We start from the raw sequence: 15505 nt of genomic DNA, 5'->3' as shown, positions 1-15505 counted from the left end.
TCAGGGAAGAGCTCAGGTTATCTATTTAATGCCAAAGTCTGTGAAGTCAGTGAAATTTCTGTAATGAATTTGAGGACCATCCTTCAAAGAGACCTCCAATTGAAACCCACAGAGAGGCCAGTTGTCTTTGAACTCTAGAGATGAAGTTTAGCTTAGATTAATCTGACCTTTCAGTTTACTCTGTTTACTAGGGACAGCATTCTGAATTTTGAGAGTAGCATTATAGTGCTTTGGCAGACGTACCTATCAGTGATGTATTACCACAGGTAAGAACCCTTTCAGCTTCCCATAACTCCCTTCCTTGGTAAGGAGTCTCAACAAAGGGTCTGTTTTACACATGAAATCCTTACACATGTGCCCATGTTCTAACATGTGTCCATGTTCTAACAATTTCTCATGGGTTCCGAGGTGTGCACTCGATTTATTATTTCTCAGTGGGTATAAAACACAACTTTAATTTTGGTTTTATTTTTCTCATAGTTTCCACTGAACTCCTATACACTTAAACCTTGCATCTCCCAAATCCAGAATTCCGTGCATTACAATGTGGAAGAAATAGGAAATCTGGAACTGATTATGAAATTATGAAGCAGGGAGATGCAGAAATGCACAGGGATAAGTGTACAAATGCATAAGCCCCGATACACACTAAGCCTGGTGCGAAGGACACAGTCTGCCTTCTCAGGTCGTTTTGGGTTTGAACCCCTGCTTTTACATTTCATCATAATGAAGTCTAGCATTTGCTTTGTGTAGTGCTTGGGGAGCTTTTGGTGTTAACAGAATTCTTTTCTAAAGAAATTTCTTTGGATTCCTTCAGAATTTGTCCAGTTTCCAGGTTCCAATAGGAAAAACATGGACGAGATTTTAATAGAAAAATAGTGCTTCAGATTTTTCATTTGGCAAGTACCTACTCTAGAGCTGCTCTTGTTTTATTAAGTGGAACAGTTCAGTTTAATAGAGGAGCTCTCAGCATTTGTACCCCGATTTAAAGGAAGAGAGAAGCATGGGCCACCTGGGAAAAACACCCTTTGGGATTTTAAGCCCACGTATAGTTTTACCATTCATTCTCATCTCTTTGGAGAATATACTTGAACAACACTTATATGTGCTGATAAATGAAGACCAAATCCTTTAATGTTCTTTGCTCATGTCTCCTTGACAAAGGAAAGCTAGTTCTTTCCATAAGTTATTTCAGATGTGATTCTCTTCCTGTTGATCAGGAGAGTGGTGGTGGCGGTGGTGACGGTGGTGGTGATGGTGGTAGGATGTTTTATTTTTTTAGGTTTAGTGCTTTCACTGATTTTTAACGCAATACATTTTCATTATGAAAAATTTCAAATAATTCAAAAGTCTTTGTGAAAGAATTCCACCATCCAGAAATGCTAACATTTTGGTAAACATATGTGTCTTCCTAGTCTTTATCCTGTATCTAGCTTCCAAAATAATAATAATAAAAAAAACCAGAAAGAAACCATATTAGAAATGTTTTTATAACTGCTTTTTGAACTTAATATGGTATGTGAGACACCTTTTTACACTAATTGATATATACCTACAGCATCATTTTTATAGCTGCAGAGCATACAATTTTGCCGTACTTAACCAGTCCTTAATGATGAGCATTTGGTTTTTTAATGTTTCCTGTTGGAATGCTCTAGCTCCTTGTGATTCACCTTGATGCACGTGTCCTAATTTCTTTAGAATAAATTCCCGCAAGGGAAGTTGCACGTTTGTATTGATGAGTGTTGTGAAGTGGCGTCTCAGACAAGTTGTGCCTATTGACCCCATACTTAGGTCTTGAAAGACACCACCTTGCTGCACTACCCCCCAAGTCTTTTGGGTTTGTTTTGCTTTGCTTTTCCAGTTTAACTCCAATTGGTACAGAGTTCTCGGAATTTGCCTTCTGGGTGGTAGGGTGCAAACAAACAAAAACAACTAAGATTCTAAACTCGAAAGTCAGTCCAAGGAGGGAGAGGTGGAAAATAGTGAACGATTTGTTCATCACCATCCATAATCACACTCCATTTCCCCACCACCACCGGGACCCATATGGCCGCTCTCTGGTCGATACAGTCGCCTGATGTGAATGGTAGAGGTTTCTGGATGAGTTGCCTTTCCCAATTTCCTTGTGAGAATAGTTTTCTTTATCGTAGGTGAAGATTTGTAGGCCTTGGTCAATAAAAGGGAAATGACCGGTGCTAGAAATGGGCAAGTGGCCCCACTTTCCTCACTCTAGACCTCACAAACACATGAAACAAAATTCAGTTAATGGGTGGATTTTTGCCGGGCATACGTTTTGAATCTGGGGCTTTTTGGCCATTGAGGGGTCTGAGGTTCGGGGCCCTTTTATCCTTTTATTGGTGAATTCACTGAAGTGTAGGCAGACAGAAAATGTTCAAGTGGCAGGCAGATAAACTTGTTAAATCCCTGGGAGTCTTTCCTTCCTTGCTCTGGGAGTTTATCATCTTGGTGGAGTTAAAAGGCAATTAGGCCTGCGGGTCCTTGCCGGCTTGTTTATTGGCGTTTTACACATGGGTGTTGAAGACACAGGGCTGTATTAAACATTCCAGTCCTGCTGGCTGGAGGGGAATGAGACCTCAGCCCAGCTAAGTCTCCTTGAGAGGGAGTCTTGCCAAAAAGCTGGAGGGAAATCGTTTAAATATAGTACCTGTGCCCCATGATGCTCATTGTTGGTGGAAAATTGCAGTCGGCCAGCTCCATGCTGTGTTACATTTCCTGGGAAATGGTTTTATGGAAGGGCGCTTGATGAAAAAGTCCATTCCTTTTGTAATTGTTAGCTGCCCCCACGGTGTTAGTTAAGGTAGAGGCACACTGGAAATGTTTCTTGCCTCAAATCTCTAGGGCAGTTCCATTCATGAGAAGGGAAGACTATCAGTTTGAAATTGAATGGGGCACAGATTTCCTCTAAGGCCCCTGGTCCTTCTGAGTCTCTGAGTCTCCCCAGGCAGGCTAGTCCTGGGCAAAACTGAAGGAGGTAGATCTTGGATTTCTGCAACAATGTCTCCCTTTTCTCACACTCCTCCCAAAGCCTTGCAGACAGAACTCTTCACACTCATGTGTTCATGTAGTAATATGGCTCCTCCACCCCCAGGAAATTTATGGGTTTTTTTTGTTTTGTTTTTTTGTTTGTTTTTTTTTAGAGACTGTTTGGGCACTCATGTCAATGGAACTGATGAGAATTTCCGGGGCTCAGTATCATATAGTGGTTAAAAACACTGGCTCGGGAGTCAGGAACCCGTGGGTTCACTTTATGACTCTATGACTAAATTTATGGCTCAAAAATCCTCCAATCTAAGCATTTTTGCTTTTTTTCCCCCATCTGTAAAATGAGGACAAAGATAGTCCCCACCATGTTAGTTTGTTGAGAGAGTAAATGCAGTGTGTATGGAAAGTACTTAGCACAGTGCCTGTCACATCAGAACACAATAAATGCTAGCTGTTATTATTATGAAAATATGCTTTATTTATCTAACACAGACACATGTATGTGCAATGTATGTATAGATGTGTATATATGCACACATACATAGTTGACAATTATATTTTCTGACAAAACTTGTCATACCTTACCTATTTTTATTTTACCAATCTGCGGTGCTGCCGGAATATAGAAAGCTATCTAGATAAAATGAGGAAATCCTTGCTCATGTCCAGAATACCTGGAATGTGAAGACTTTCAGTTTCTAAAACTGACAGCTTTGCTCAGCGGCCGATGGAAGTCCTTCCCAAGCGGCCCCTACTTATCCAAATCTTGGTTTCTCAAGAGTTCGGCCTTAATTTTCTCAACTAAAGAAAACACAATAGAATACTGCAGCATTCCTTCCCAACCTGACCTTCCATGTTCTGAAACTAATTTGCCATAGTGTCTTGCCAGGGTCTGTGCAAGGACTTCCTCTAGCCGAGTAATATGTTTCTGATTAAGGACATCCTATAAGACCCAGGAGGATCGCCTGGGAAGGAAACTAGCCTAAGACACGAGTGAATTTCCATCCTCCAGTCAGATATATGATATTAAAGACCAGAAGGTATAGGGAGTTTAGGAGTTTATCGTTAGGAAGACTCGGAAAGAGAATTAAAGCAAATGGCTGACAAATTGGCTGTCTTTTATGCAAAGTTGACAAGCAAGTGGGGCTCCTAAGAGAAAGAGGATATGCAGAGCCCTCAGGCCAAATGGCGGGGCAGTCAGCGGGCTTTTTGAAGTCTCTGCTTGCATGCCACTACTTTGAACAACTCCTCATAAAGATGTGAAAACTTCATTTTTACCTAAAATATCTTAGTTTTAACAACTGTGATAGTTCATTCCTCTCCATAGTGTGTGCGCTATTTGGGTCAAATGCCTGTGTTATGTATAAACAGGGTGTTCTTTTTTTCTCCCTACTCTCTTAGGAATTGGGTCATAAATGCTAACCCTTGCTTTATTCCACGGTGCTTGACCATTCCCTGGAGTCCATCAGGCACTAGCTCACCCCTGTGACAGTCAGGAAGTGACTCTGAAATGCTGGAAGATCCCATTTGCTCTCCCTGGATTCACAGAAGCTCTGCATCCATGGGAGGAAAGATGACTGGTGTGCAGTGGGCAGTGGAGTATGGAAAGCTGGAGTTTCTTTATCAAATAGCTAAGAATATTCTAATAGTTGTAACTCTAATATGATTTTCTTATTAATCTCTGTCAAACCATGAAATCTGATATGTTAGCCATGACGAAGCCGTGAAGTTTGTCAATTTTGTCTGTGACTTATACAAGCTCTGTTTAAAAATGAAACGCCTTAACACAAAGCACGGAGCATTACTTCCCAGCATCCTTCTCCCAGCATGCTTTTCCCAGCATGCCACTAGTATCTTAAGACAACAAATAAAAAACGGAGTGTACACATTTCTTGTGCTGTTTCAAGGACAAAGGGTGCATAAGATAAAATGCCAAAACTAAATTTTCTTTTGAGGTGATATTTTCTTTTGAGGTGATAAATATGTACATGGTAGATTTGCGTAGTAGATGTCAATAAGTATGAAATAAACATTCAGAATAGTTTTATGGTTCATACAATTGGACATAATAATAAGCTTCCTTAAAGTGGGGATAATTTGTTTTTGAGAGAAAATAAATGAGTAAAACTTCTGTTTTATTTTTTTTAAATCATATGTTATATAATTAATCTCTTCAACATAGTATAGTGCCTATCAGTGTGGGCATGAGGACTTGAAATCTCTTTTTGTCATTGGCTAGCTGGGTGAAATGTGTAAGTCACTTGCCGTTTTCCCCTCAGTTTTCTCTTCTGAAAAATGGAGGTGATAATAGTGAGACCTGCTCTGTAGGTGCTTTAAGGCACAGAAAAGATACTATTTCTAAATCACAGAGCTGGGTACACATGTCCTTTTTCCATTTGGGCTACAGTGATAGTTGATATGACATCATATAATGATATAATAGATCATTGGGTATCTTTATCAAAGAATAGCTCATTAAGTTAAGCTCATGGAATTGGGAAAACTACTTTTTATTTGGCCAAAAGAAAACTTGCGAGTTTTCCATATGAAGGAAGAGAGCAGCACAAGGGAGGAAAGACATGAACTGAAAAGCGTTAACGGCCCTGATGTTGTTCTCTCTTGTCCCTGCCAAATGCCTTTTTCCCTTGGACGGAAGGAAGGAAAGAAGGAAAGGAGAGAGGGAGGGAGGGAGGGAGGGAGGGAGGGAGGAAGGAAGGAAGGAAGGAAGGAAGGAAGGAAGGAAGGAAGGAAGGAAGGAAGGAAGGCAGAAAACGAATTCCCAGCTCTTTCCCAACTATCTCCTGACCTCTATTCTGTAGAATTTAGAATCAGATAATCAAGTGCCTTAGAATCTTAATGACTTTGGTGACCATATAGTCCGGTGGATTTGAAACTTTTTGAAGGTAAAACCTCATCATACAGTGCTCCAGGATCTAACAGGGCCCTTCTCAGATATCTTTCAGCTGGATTCGTGGATCCTGTGACAACAGAGCCGGGGCCCATCCATTCATTTTACAAAGGGGGACCCTCTAGCCCTTGGAGTTCAGGCGAGTGGTCACAATTCTGACCACTGATGTCTGACAGTGATCTTGCCTTACTCGGTTGCTTTGCCATCACCCTGACTTATTCCCTTCATACACAAATGGGAGGAAAAGAAAAGCCAGGCATCAGACTTCATGATGGCTTTAGTCAACTTGCCCAGGTTCTTCTGGCATTCTTAGACTCCTGAAAGTTTCCTTGTCACAGAATCTTTGAACCCTCCCCCCAGAATAATCCTAGCAAAATGTGACTGTGTAAATATGCATTTTTCTATGGAGAAGGTCCATAACTTTTATCAGATTTTCTCAAAGGGATTTATGGCCCTCAAAAAGGTTAAGAATAATTTCCTTATAATTTGTGCCCCTGAAGTCACAATTCTAGTTCTGATTGTGAGTTGCAAGGTTAACAGTTACATCCACTTTCTTAACCTTTCAAGGCAAATGTAGCATATAACCATATGTGACTGAGTTCGTAGCCTTGCTTATAAAACAACAATTGGGTCTGGGTCCTAAATTCTTCAGGTTGTTTCTGCAGCTTTGGTTCTCAACCTGAATTCTAACTGACACTAGGTTCTTTCTAACTATCTTTGAACCTAGATGTCTCAAAGTTGATCAAATAATGCATGTATATTTACAGTGTTCCAGAAACAGTGCATTTATTTCTAGATGTGAACATTGATTTACTTGTTTAATTTTGCTTTGGTCTTGGATTAGGGTTGCCAGATTTCACAAATAAAAATATGGCACACTAGTTCCATTTGAATTTCAGATAAACAACAAATAGTTTTTTGGTTTTTTTTTAGTAGAGCTCTTGAGAAGGGGAAAATGGATCAGATCTGCGGATATACAAAGAGGCTTCTTTCAACCTTAGAACTTTTGTTGCACAAATTAAGGGGAATTTATTATAAACAAGCACAGGATCTTTTTGAGGTAATAGAAGTATTCTAAAACTGGTCTGTGGTGATGGTGGCACAACTCTGTAAATTTACTGAAAATTGTTTAACTTTACACTGTAAGTGAATGAACTAGATGGTATGTAAATTATAGGAATCTGTTTTTAAAAATTAAGGGATCGTTTTATAACAACTATTGCTTAATTTTTTATTGAGTTTCAGACTAATTTGAGAATATGAGAAAACCATAAATCCACTCCTCAGAATAAAGCATGAAAGTGCCTACACTAAATTTTGCATAAAATTTTCAGATCTACTGAAGCTCATCTCTAGATACCAACTCCTGCCTTAACCTGGATTCCGCACACAGTTAAAATCCTTTTCTAAACCTTGGCTAAAGCAAGGAGTCACTGCTCTAGGAAATCTTATTCAGTCACTGACTATGAGGGTGACCTGTGCTGACACCTGCCCCCCCAGTAAGACTGCTTCTTCCACACTTCACGGTAAGAAGGCAATACTTGTGTTAAGGTGTACGTAGAGCCTTGATTTTGTTTAGTTTCTTGGTTGTTTTAGGAAACAGTGGCCCATGCCTGCTCAAGCAGACCCATGTTCCCACCGTGACTAATGTCTTTAGTACAAACAAAATGTTCACATGCCAGTGGTCAGACTCAGTCAGGAGGCACCTCCATCAAAACGTGCCAGACTCATCCTGTGGTTTTAGTGCCAGCTGCAATTGGGAAGTGGGCTACTCTTCTCTTTTATCTCAGGATGAATAACCAGTAGAGAGGGGTAGGGTGGGGATGCTTATCCACAGGAGGAGTGTGCCCTGAGAAACTCATTCTTCATGTATCAAGAGTTGAGGACGAGCTCCTCCAGATTTAATTACTAACTTCTACAAGGGACATTTCTTCTACAGCTTATAAAAGTCCCTGTGGACTTCTACTAGAACCTCCAGACAGGTACTTATAGTTTTCTATCATTGTTTGTTTTAAACATTACCTCTTCACCAAAACGAAAAACAATAAGCCTGAATATTCTGAATAAGTTCAGAGTCAGTCAGAACAGTGGGTGAAGATATAACTAATTAGCTCCTTGAAATGACAAACCAATTGGAGGACCCTTTTCCAGGTTTAACAATGCATATGCTAATTAAGCAAATTCTATTTTATCTTCTCATTCAAATCAATCCTTAAAGGAAGGACCTCTGCCAGCTCTTGGTTACTGCTGTCATTTGGAAGAAAGTAAATGCTTTTCCTTTAAAAATATTCTATAAATCCTTCAATTTTGCTTATTTTTAAATGTCTTTGTCCACATATGTCCAAATAAGGGAGATTTTAGCATTTTGGGTGTTTTCTCTGCAGAGTGAGTTTTAGGGTTTTGCTGGAGGGATCGTTTCTGTTTGAACCCATCAACTTCTACCTTTTTGGCTGAACCTGAATAGAGAAAATCCAGCAACAATCTTAAGGTTTCGTTATCTTGCCTGTGGAAATGAGAAGTCAAACACCTGCTTTGGAACTCTCCCTATAGATGCCTGTTTTTCATTTCTAATTTTCTTCTCTTCATCCTTTTCCTCTTTCTGGTCTTTATGTTAAATTATTTCTATTTGATACATTTTTCCCCTACCCTGGTCCTTAATGAGTCGTCGCATCTTAAATGGCTTCAAGAAGCCAATAGAATGCTGTATTGCTATATTGCACGCTCTTGTTTAGTAAGCTCTCCGTAGTAGATATTTGACAAAGCTCTTGTAAAGTTCTAATGGGTGTGTGGTTCCTTCACTCTTCATACTTAAAGTAGAAGACGCGACAATACTACAAGGAATTATATTTTCAAAGATGCTGTGAGGCAAATCCAATACCTCATATGTTCTATTAAAGCAGTGATTCTCAACCAGTGGTGATCTTGGCCTCACCCCTGAGAAATGTCCAAACTTGTAGAGAAGTTTACTGAATTTATTTGAGCCAAACTAATGACAATTGCCAGGAAGCAAGATCTCAAAGGATTAAGACAATGCTGCAGAGAATGGCACTTTTGAAGCTTATTTTATACATTAGAATCAAAGGCGGAGCCGTAAGGAGGGTAAAATGAAATCTACTGGTAGTAGATTAAGGGGGCAGGAGAAAGCAAAGCAGAGAAATCTCTGGGATCGGATAAAGAGTAAAACGGAGAGACACTTACTTGTTTTACATTGGTTGGTACAGGCTAGTTAAAAATGAATATTTACAGCACATAGAGATGGTATGTGGGCAACAAGATAACAATGAGAGGTTCTGTGGTCTAGTGCTCTGGTGGGAGGTTGTGCCCTGAGGGGTCTGGGAAAGGAGATTACTTGGACATTTCAAAGGTATGTTATTTTCTATGCAAAAAGACAATAGACAGGCTCACTTAAGGTAAACCTTGACTTTTGTCAAGGAAGCTACAGGCCTAGGGTGTGATTACCTATCATGACCATTTTTAACTAGGAATTTTTCTGTTCAGACCATCCTATGTGGTTACTTTCCATCGCTGAGTTTATAGGCCCCACCATGCAGGCCTCCTCTGAACTTGTCACGTTTAGTATATGACCCCTTTTACGTCTACATCTAGACATTTGACAATGTTGAGAGACACTTCTGCTTGTCCCAACATGGGGAGAGGGATGTTACTGGCATCTAGTGGGTAGAGGTTAGGGGACTCTATTACCCATCCTATAATGCATAAGGCAGACCCAACAACAAAGAATTATCTACCCCCAAGCTGCAATAGTGCCAAGGTTCAAAATCTTACATTAGAGGAATTCTCCTTCTTTTTTCTTTTTCCTCACGGCCTAAGAAAAAAGAAAGAAAACGCTCCATTTTGATGATTGTATGTGTCCTGATTTCTTATATCCCATACGGATCCAGGAATTGGAGAGCACAAGGGTACCACTGAGTAGGGCAAAGTGCAAGGTCAAGGCAGGCCTTTTCAGCTCCAACAGCTGTTTCAGCTCCAAAGAGAGACAACTTTGACCAAAGCAAAGGACCAAAAAGTTACAAGGATGTTTAGCTTGTGATAAAAATCATTTTGCAGATTAAAGTGCTTCCTCCTACCCATCAAATGGTATGTTCTTTAAATAACTCAAAAATAGGAGGCATTTAACTATGTTGTAAGCAAGAGGCAGGACTGCTGCTCACAGCCATGGTCAATTAATTTCGTCCTTATCATGAAGCTGGGGAGGTGTAACCAAGGTGCAGGTGGTGGTGGTCTTCGTATTTTCTCCTGGGTGCTATTCAACTACCCCATGTTCTAAATGTCACTACTGTCAACATGAAGGGATTCAAGTAGATTCCCGGAACCAGTTTCTCTCTCTCTCTCCATCTCTTGGCTCCATTATCCCTCACTCTTCTGTGGTAACAAGATGTCTGGCTGCTCAACCACCAGATCTTACGTCCTCTCACACACAAGCCCAGTTAGGAAACATAAGACTTTCCTAAGATTCTCCACAAAGTCACATCATCTCTCATGACCTTTGCTTGGTATAGGGACAGAGTCCTAGAGAGCGGTTTCCAGGCTCTCGACCTCACATGGAAAGTGCTGGTTCGGGTAGTAGATGGCCACCAGCTGTAACCAGTGAGCCATTAGCCACTAATATAACTGCCGTGGCTACGCTAACAAAGAATGGGGGCTAGCAAGAAGATGGCTGAGCTAGAAAGTGAGGATTGCAGCTAGCACGGTGGAGTGTGGGTTGCAGATTGCAGAGAAGTGGATGGCAGGTTGCAGATAGTGTGGCTCCTGCTTCCTGTGTCTCCAACCCAGCCGCCAGGGAGACATAGTGGTATGACTCCTCTATCTATGGCTCCATGGGGGTTCATTTTTGGCCTCACCATGTCCTGTGTTCTTATGTGGGGAGGGGGACTAGAGACCCTGCCGGATACCTTGCATGACAAATGGCGCAGCAAGCAGGGTACAGTGCCGGCAAAGCTCTCCAAAGGATGGTGGAGCAGTTTGTGCGTATGAACACTCAGTCTCGGGAAGACCAGCAGGAGCAGCTGCTGGAGAGCTGGACCCCCACGGAGGGGTGGGAAGACGTAGACGGTTCTCTGACCAGCATAGGCTGGAGAAAGCGAGGGTCTTTGCGGCCCTGTGGCCTGGGAGGTGCTTGCTGACACAGCCCAGATGCGGGACTTATCCCAGGAGGAAACGCTTGTTGAGTCCTTGGTGGAAAATGCGGGTGAGGTCAAGGTCGTCTCTCACCCTCAGCTTGGGGAGGACTTGGAGTCCTCGCCCTGTGGAGAGGGCACACAGTGTGAGGCTAACGCACAGCCCTGGTGAATGACTATGGAATATGGGGAATGGGCTCCATTCCTAATTTAATGGACCACTTGACTGTTTGTCTGGGAGTGTACCACCATGTAGTGGAACTGGCGGATGTTTGCTAGTGTGGCTCCTGCTTCCTGTGTCTCCAACCCAGCCGCCAGCGAGACTATAGTGGTATGACTCCCCTGTCTATGGCGCCGTGGGTGTTCCTTTTTGGCCTCACCATATCCTGCGTTCTTATGTGGGTGGAGGGGGCGGGAGCTGAGACCCTGCATGATACTTGGGTCAGTTGCTCTTCACTGAACCAATGCTGTGATTGGGGAATGCTAGGAGCTGATTGGACGAGGCCTAGAGGCCTAGGTTCCAGCATAGCCCTGAGCTGGAGTGGAACCTCTTGTGGTACATGAAGGCTGAAAGCAGGGAAGATGCATTGCCTTAAAGGAAAGTTGGGGTAAGATAATTAAAATAGGAGGAATGGATGCCTAGGAGAACACACACACACACACACACACACACTGCTGTTAAGAGACTTTGGATTCTGTGGTGGAAAACTCAGATCCTTGTCCTGGTTTTGTCCTTAATGCCCTGGCTGTGTGGTAACTGGTTGCATGATTTGAGATAACTCCATAACTCTCTCCCTGCCTCCTTTTTCTGATCTGCGGCATGGAAGTAATAATACTATTGGGGTGGTTATGAAAATCAAGCAAGTGTCTTGCGATATTGGAAGCACTGTGCACACAAGTAGTTGTTTGGATACCAATGAATTCAGTTCAGCTTCTAGAGTCTAGATGAATCTAGACCAGCTACAACCCACCCAGCTGGTCCATGCCAGCCTTCGGAAGCCAGTGTCTAAATTTATCCCAATCCTCATTGTTGCAGGTCAGTGTGGGAAATCTTCTGAGGTCAATGGCTGAGGTAATTGGCTTGTTGTGGATCTTGAAAAAGTCTCTATGTTAAATGACATAATTGGTTTTAATTACATAATTACGGCACTTAAAGTGTGGGGGTGAAAGGTTACTATTATATTTAGAAGTGAGATTCCCCAAATGAAGCCAGGGTGTTTAAGCCAGTCTTTCTTCGAATTTCTCTCTTTATTTTTTCAGAGGGAAGTCAGAGTAGGCTGGCCTTGGCCCTGGCCATTTTCGGATGATTATCCTGGATGAGGGAGTGCTGGGACTGCTCACAGCATCATAGGGACCTTTGTAAAGAAACTGCAAAGGGCTTCCGTAAAGACCTCATTGTGATCTGAAGTTAATGAGCAGTGGGAACTCAACTGTCAGCAATTGAATCTGATTGGGCAGGGTAATTATATGATTGCCTCTGGTGTTTGCACATGCACAGGAATATTTTTATTAGACAAAACCTAATTGCTTACTTACTTAGTGGAGGGAAAACCTAAACAAATTTGTGTTGTCATAGGTTAAAAAGACATCCTTTCTTTGTCTCTAGAAGGGCTGCCTGCTCTGCTTTTTAGAAATGAGTGTTTTGTTTCTCTCTGTGTTCAGTCAGCGATGTTGTTTGCAGGACTTGAATTATATGATAATATGAAGATGTAAAGGAGAGCTACTTTGGACCGTGCGTTTGGTAAAATGACCAAGTACTATTGCCGCCTCTTAAACCATCCCCCACGATGATATCATAGTGCAAAAGTGGCTAGAACCCTGGGCAGCACTCAAGCTTCAGAGACTTTCACGGGTTTGTTTGTTTTGTTTTCCTGCTTGGAGGCCTCTGACAAGACTGGCTTCGTAAGCTATCTGGTTTTCCAAAGTTATATCAGGCAAGTGGGAGGTATTATGTCCATGGTAGCCTTCTAGACACCAAAAACATCCAGGGTGAGAATAGCAAAGTGCTCCCTCTGTAATTTTCTAGGGACTTGGAGGAAAGGAAAGGGCAAAGTGAGAGCCAAAAGGAAGAGCCTTGGAGCCCCCCTCTTTGGTGATGCCCAGTTGCGGTCCGGCATCTTGTTTCAACTGTCCCGATGAGCATGGCATGTCACTGACCTATGATGCTGGTATGCAGAAAACAGATTGCTGCAATTGGTTTTACTGCATAGGTTCGACTCCACATTATTGTTGTTGTTGTTGTTTCTGTCTTCTTATAGACAAACTGTTTTCTAAGTCCTTTCCCGAGATCCCACCTGAAGCAGTCGAAACATGATTGGATTATGGGGATTGGAGGAGCACCTTGTGATGATTGCTGCAGACTCCAGATCTGGTGCTCTGGTTGGGCGAAGGCTGCAGGCTGGAGAATGGCTGAGAACAAAGGGTTTTCAGTGCCTCAGACCAGCCATGCTTTTTCATCTCAGAATCTTGTCCACATCCCAATCTTGTCTGGCTAACTCCATAGGTCCTCCGGGTTCAGTGTTAAATGTCACTTCTTCCAGGAAGCCTTCCCTGACTACCGATCACCAGTCTGGGTTGGCTGCCCTTTGCTTTGTGCTCCATGGCATCCTCTGGTTCCTTCACCCTTTGTCCTGTAATTGCTTGTCTCGTTCTGAATGGCCCATAAGCTCCATGAGAGCAAGGCTTGGGTTTATATTTGTCCCTACTGTATCCCCAGAGCCTGGCACAGTGTTTGATAAGTGTGTTTGGAAAGACTGAATGAAGAAAGGCGTGGCTGCTGGGTGTCCCAGGGATCATGGTGTGTGCTGCCTGGGCTTCCCTACCCTTGCTGCTAATACCCCTTTCTTGTTGCTTATAATTTTCATTGCCCCAGATGACCCAGCTCTGTTGGAGGCCCGGAGGCACAGTCCAATCTCATGCTGTACACTGATCACCTGTCCAACCTTTGCCTAGAGTGGGAGCCCCCAGTTCCTTCAAGAGATCCAACTTTACCTGTCTGTAAAGAAGAAGCGGAGGAGGGAGACAGCGGGAGGATCCAGTGGCAGTGTCACACCAGAGCAGGTCCAATGTTTCCTTTTACCCTTTTGGAGGTGGGTAACGGCAGATGCCATGGGGAGCTGGGTTTCAGATTGCTGCTGCTCCATGGCGTTGCATTTGGGGGCTCACCTGGGCTTGATTTTTTTGCTGGAGTGTAGGGGTTGCTATTTTTGTATTTAATCGTAATCAGACGGCGCCATGATTCCCACCAGCGTAGAACAGGAGTTCAAGTTCATTATCCACAAGGTAAATTGTCGCACTGACCGTGTGTGTTGGTTGTGTCTTGCTAGGTAGACAGAGAGTGCGGTTCATTCATTGGTTCTTATTTCATGATGGTTATATCTGTTATTTGCTTTTCAAGGCAAATGTGATTTCCAATGGCCTTTCTTGTTTTGATTCTCTGGCTTTTGATATTTTGATATGTTGACCATGAGATCCTGAATAACTAGTGAAGAGATGAGCCTTCATTTAGGGTCACCCCTCAGTGTTTAATTATAGGCCTACACGGTTCTGGGGGTATGTCTAACCAGTCTTTTCCCTAAGCAAAACATGAACCTATGACTTTGTAGGCCTCAGGGAAAGGGGCTTCCTCCTGAACCCCCAAACCCCTCGCTGTCCCTGAGTTTGGACTGCCCGTTGTTGCTTGGACCACAATAACAATTTCTGGGTGGATGGATGTTTGCATATAGAAACCACAGCTTCACGTGGTGGGACGGAGTAAACCGACAGAGTCCCCTGTCTTACACTGTGGCCTGCACCAGATCTCCTGGGTCAGAAGCACATTCTCCTTCTGTTTGTTCTGAGTCTCTCTTTACATTCTTCAGTTGCACTTCTGCTTTGGCATAGTAAGCACCTAAATTGGAATCTTTGGGGATTCCTTCAAGAAAGAGTCTGAACAGCCTCTTATAGTAGGTGTGTTCACCGAGACTGTATGCTTTGAACCAAACAGAGATGGGCCATGGTGGACTTTACTCCCCAATTCCAAGGAAAAGTTTAGTTTAATTTTCGGTTTTGGAATAGCACCAGTGGATGCCTCACCACCTCATATCCTTTCTGGTTTGAAGCAGGTAATTACTGTCTACACAAATCACATACTTTCGCCTAAAAGCCAAAAAAAAAAAAAAAAAAAAAAAAAAGAAAAACTTTGATTGACATTTGATTTATAATTAAACTTGGCGATACAGTGTCTAAAGTGTCTCATCTTGTGTAATCACAATAATATATTTCCTTTCAGAGCACGTCTGCATGCAAGGGTTCGCCCTCTTGTTATCATTGGAGAATATAGTGAGGGAATAATTTAAGGAAAGAAAAAGAAAAGAAAAATTAGAATAAATGATTGCCATTTTATGTCAGACTCAAACCACGGATTGTTTCTATTGTTTCATTTGAAAAAAACCATTCTTGTGTCCCTTCATTG

The 15505-nt window shown here is 42.4% G+C and overlaps 1 protein-coding gene across 15 annotated transcripts in view; it reads left to right on the top strand.

The window, feature by feature from the left end:
• ERC2 (ELKS/RAB6-interacting/CAST family member 2) overlaps positions 1–15505 on the top strand; it is a 918050-nt gene that overhangs the window by 805255 nt on the left and 97290 nt on the right. For 2 of the 15 annotated variants that reach the window (XM_088798506.1, XM_088798504.1), the window contains one exon: positions 13925–14112. The exons of 12 other annotated variants lie outside the window; for them this stretch is intronic. Coding sequence is in view for 2 of the 3 variants with exons in the window: in XM_088798504.1 (XP_088654630.1) it covers positions 13925–13981 (57 nt within the window). In the remaining variant the exon portion in view is untranslated. Of the gene's footprint in view, positions 1–13924; positions 14142–15505 lie in introns of all 15 variants that reach the window. One more of the 15 variants, XM_088798505.1, reaches the window with a different exon arrangement.

This window comes from Rhinolophus sinicus, chromosome 5 (assembly GCF_057876585.1).
Source record: "Rhinolophus sinicus isolate RSI-liver-muscle chromosome 5, RSI-T2T, whole genome shotgun sequence".
In the NCBI taxonomy this organism is placed as follows: Eukaryota; Metazoa; Chordata; class Mammalia; order Chiroptera; family Rhinolophidae; genus Rhinolophus; species Rhinolophus sinicus.
This window is presented reverse-complemented; position numbering and strand designations above follow the sequence as displayed.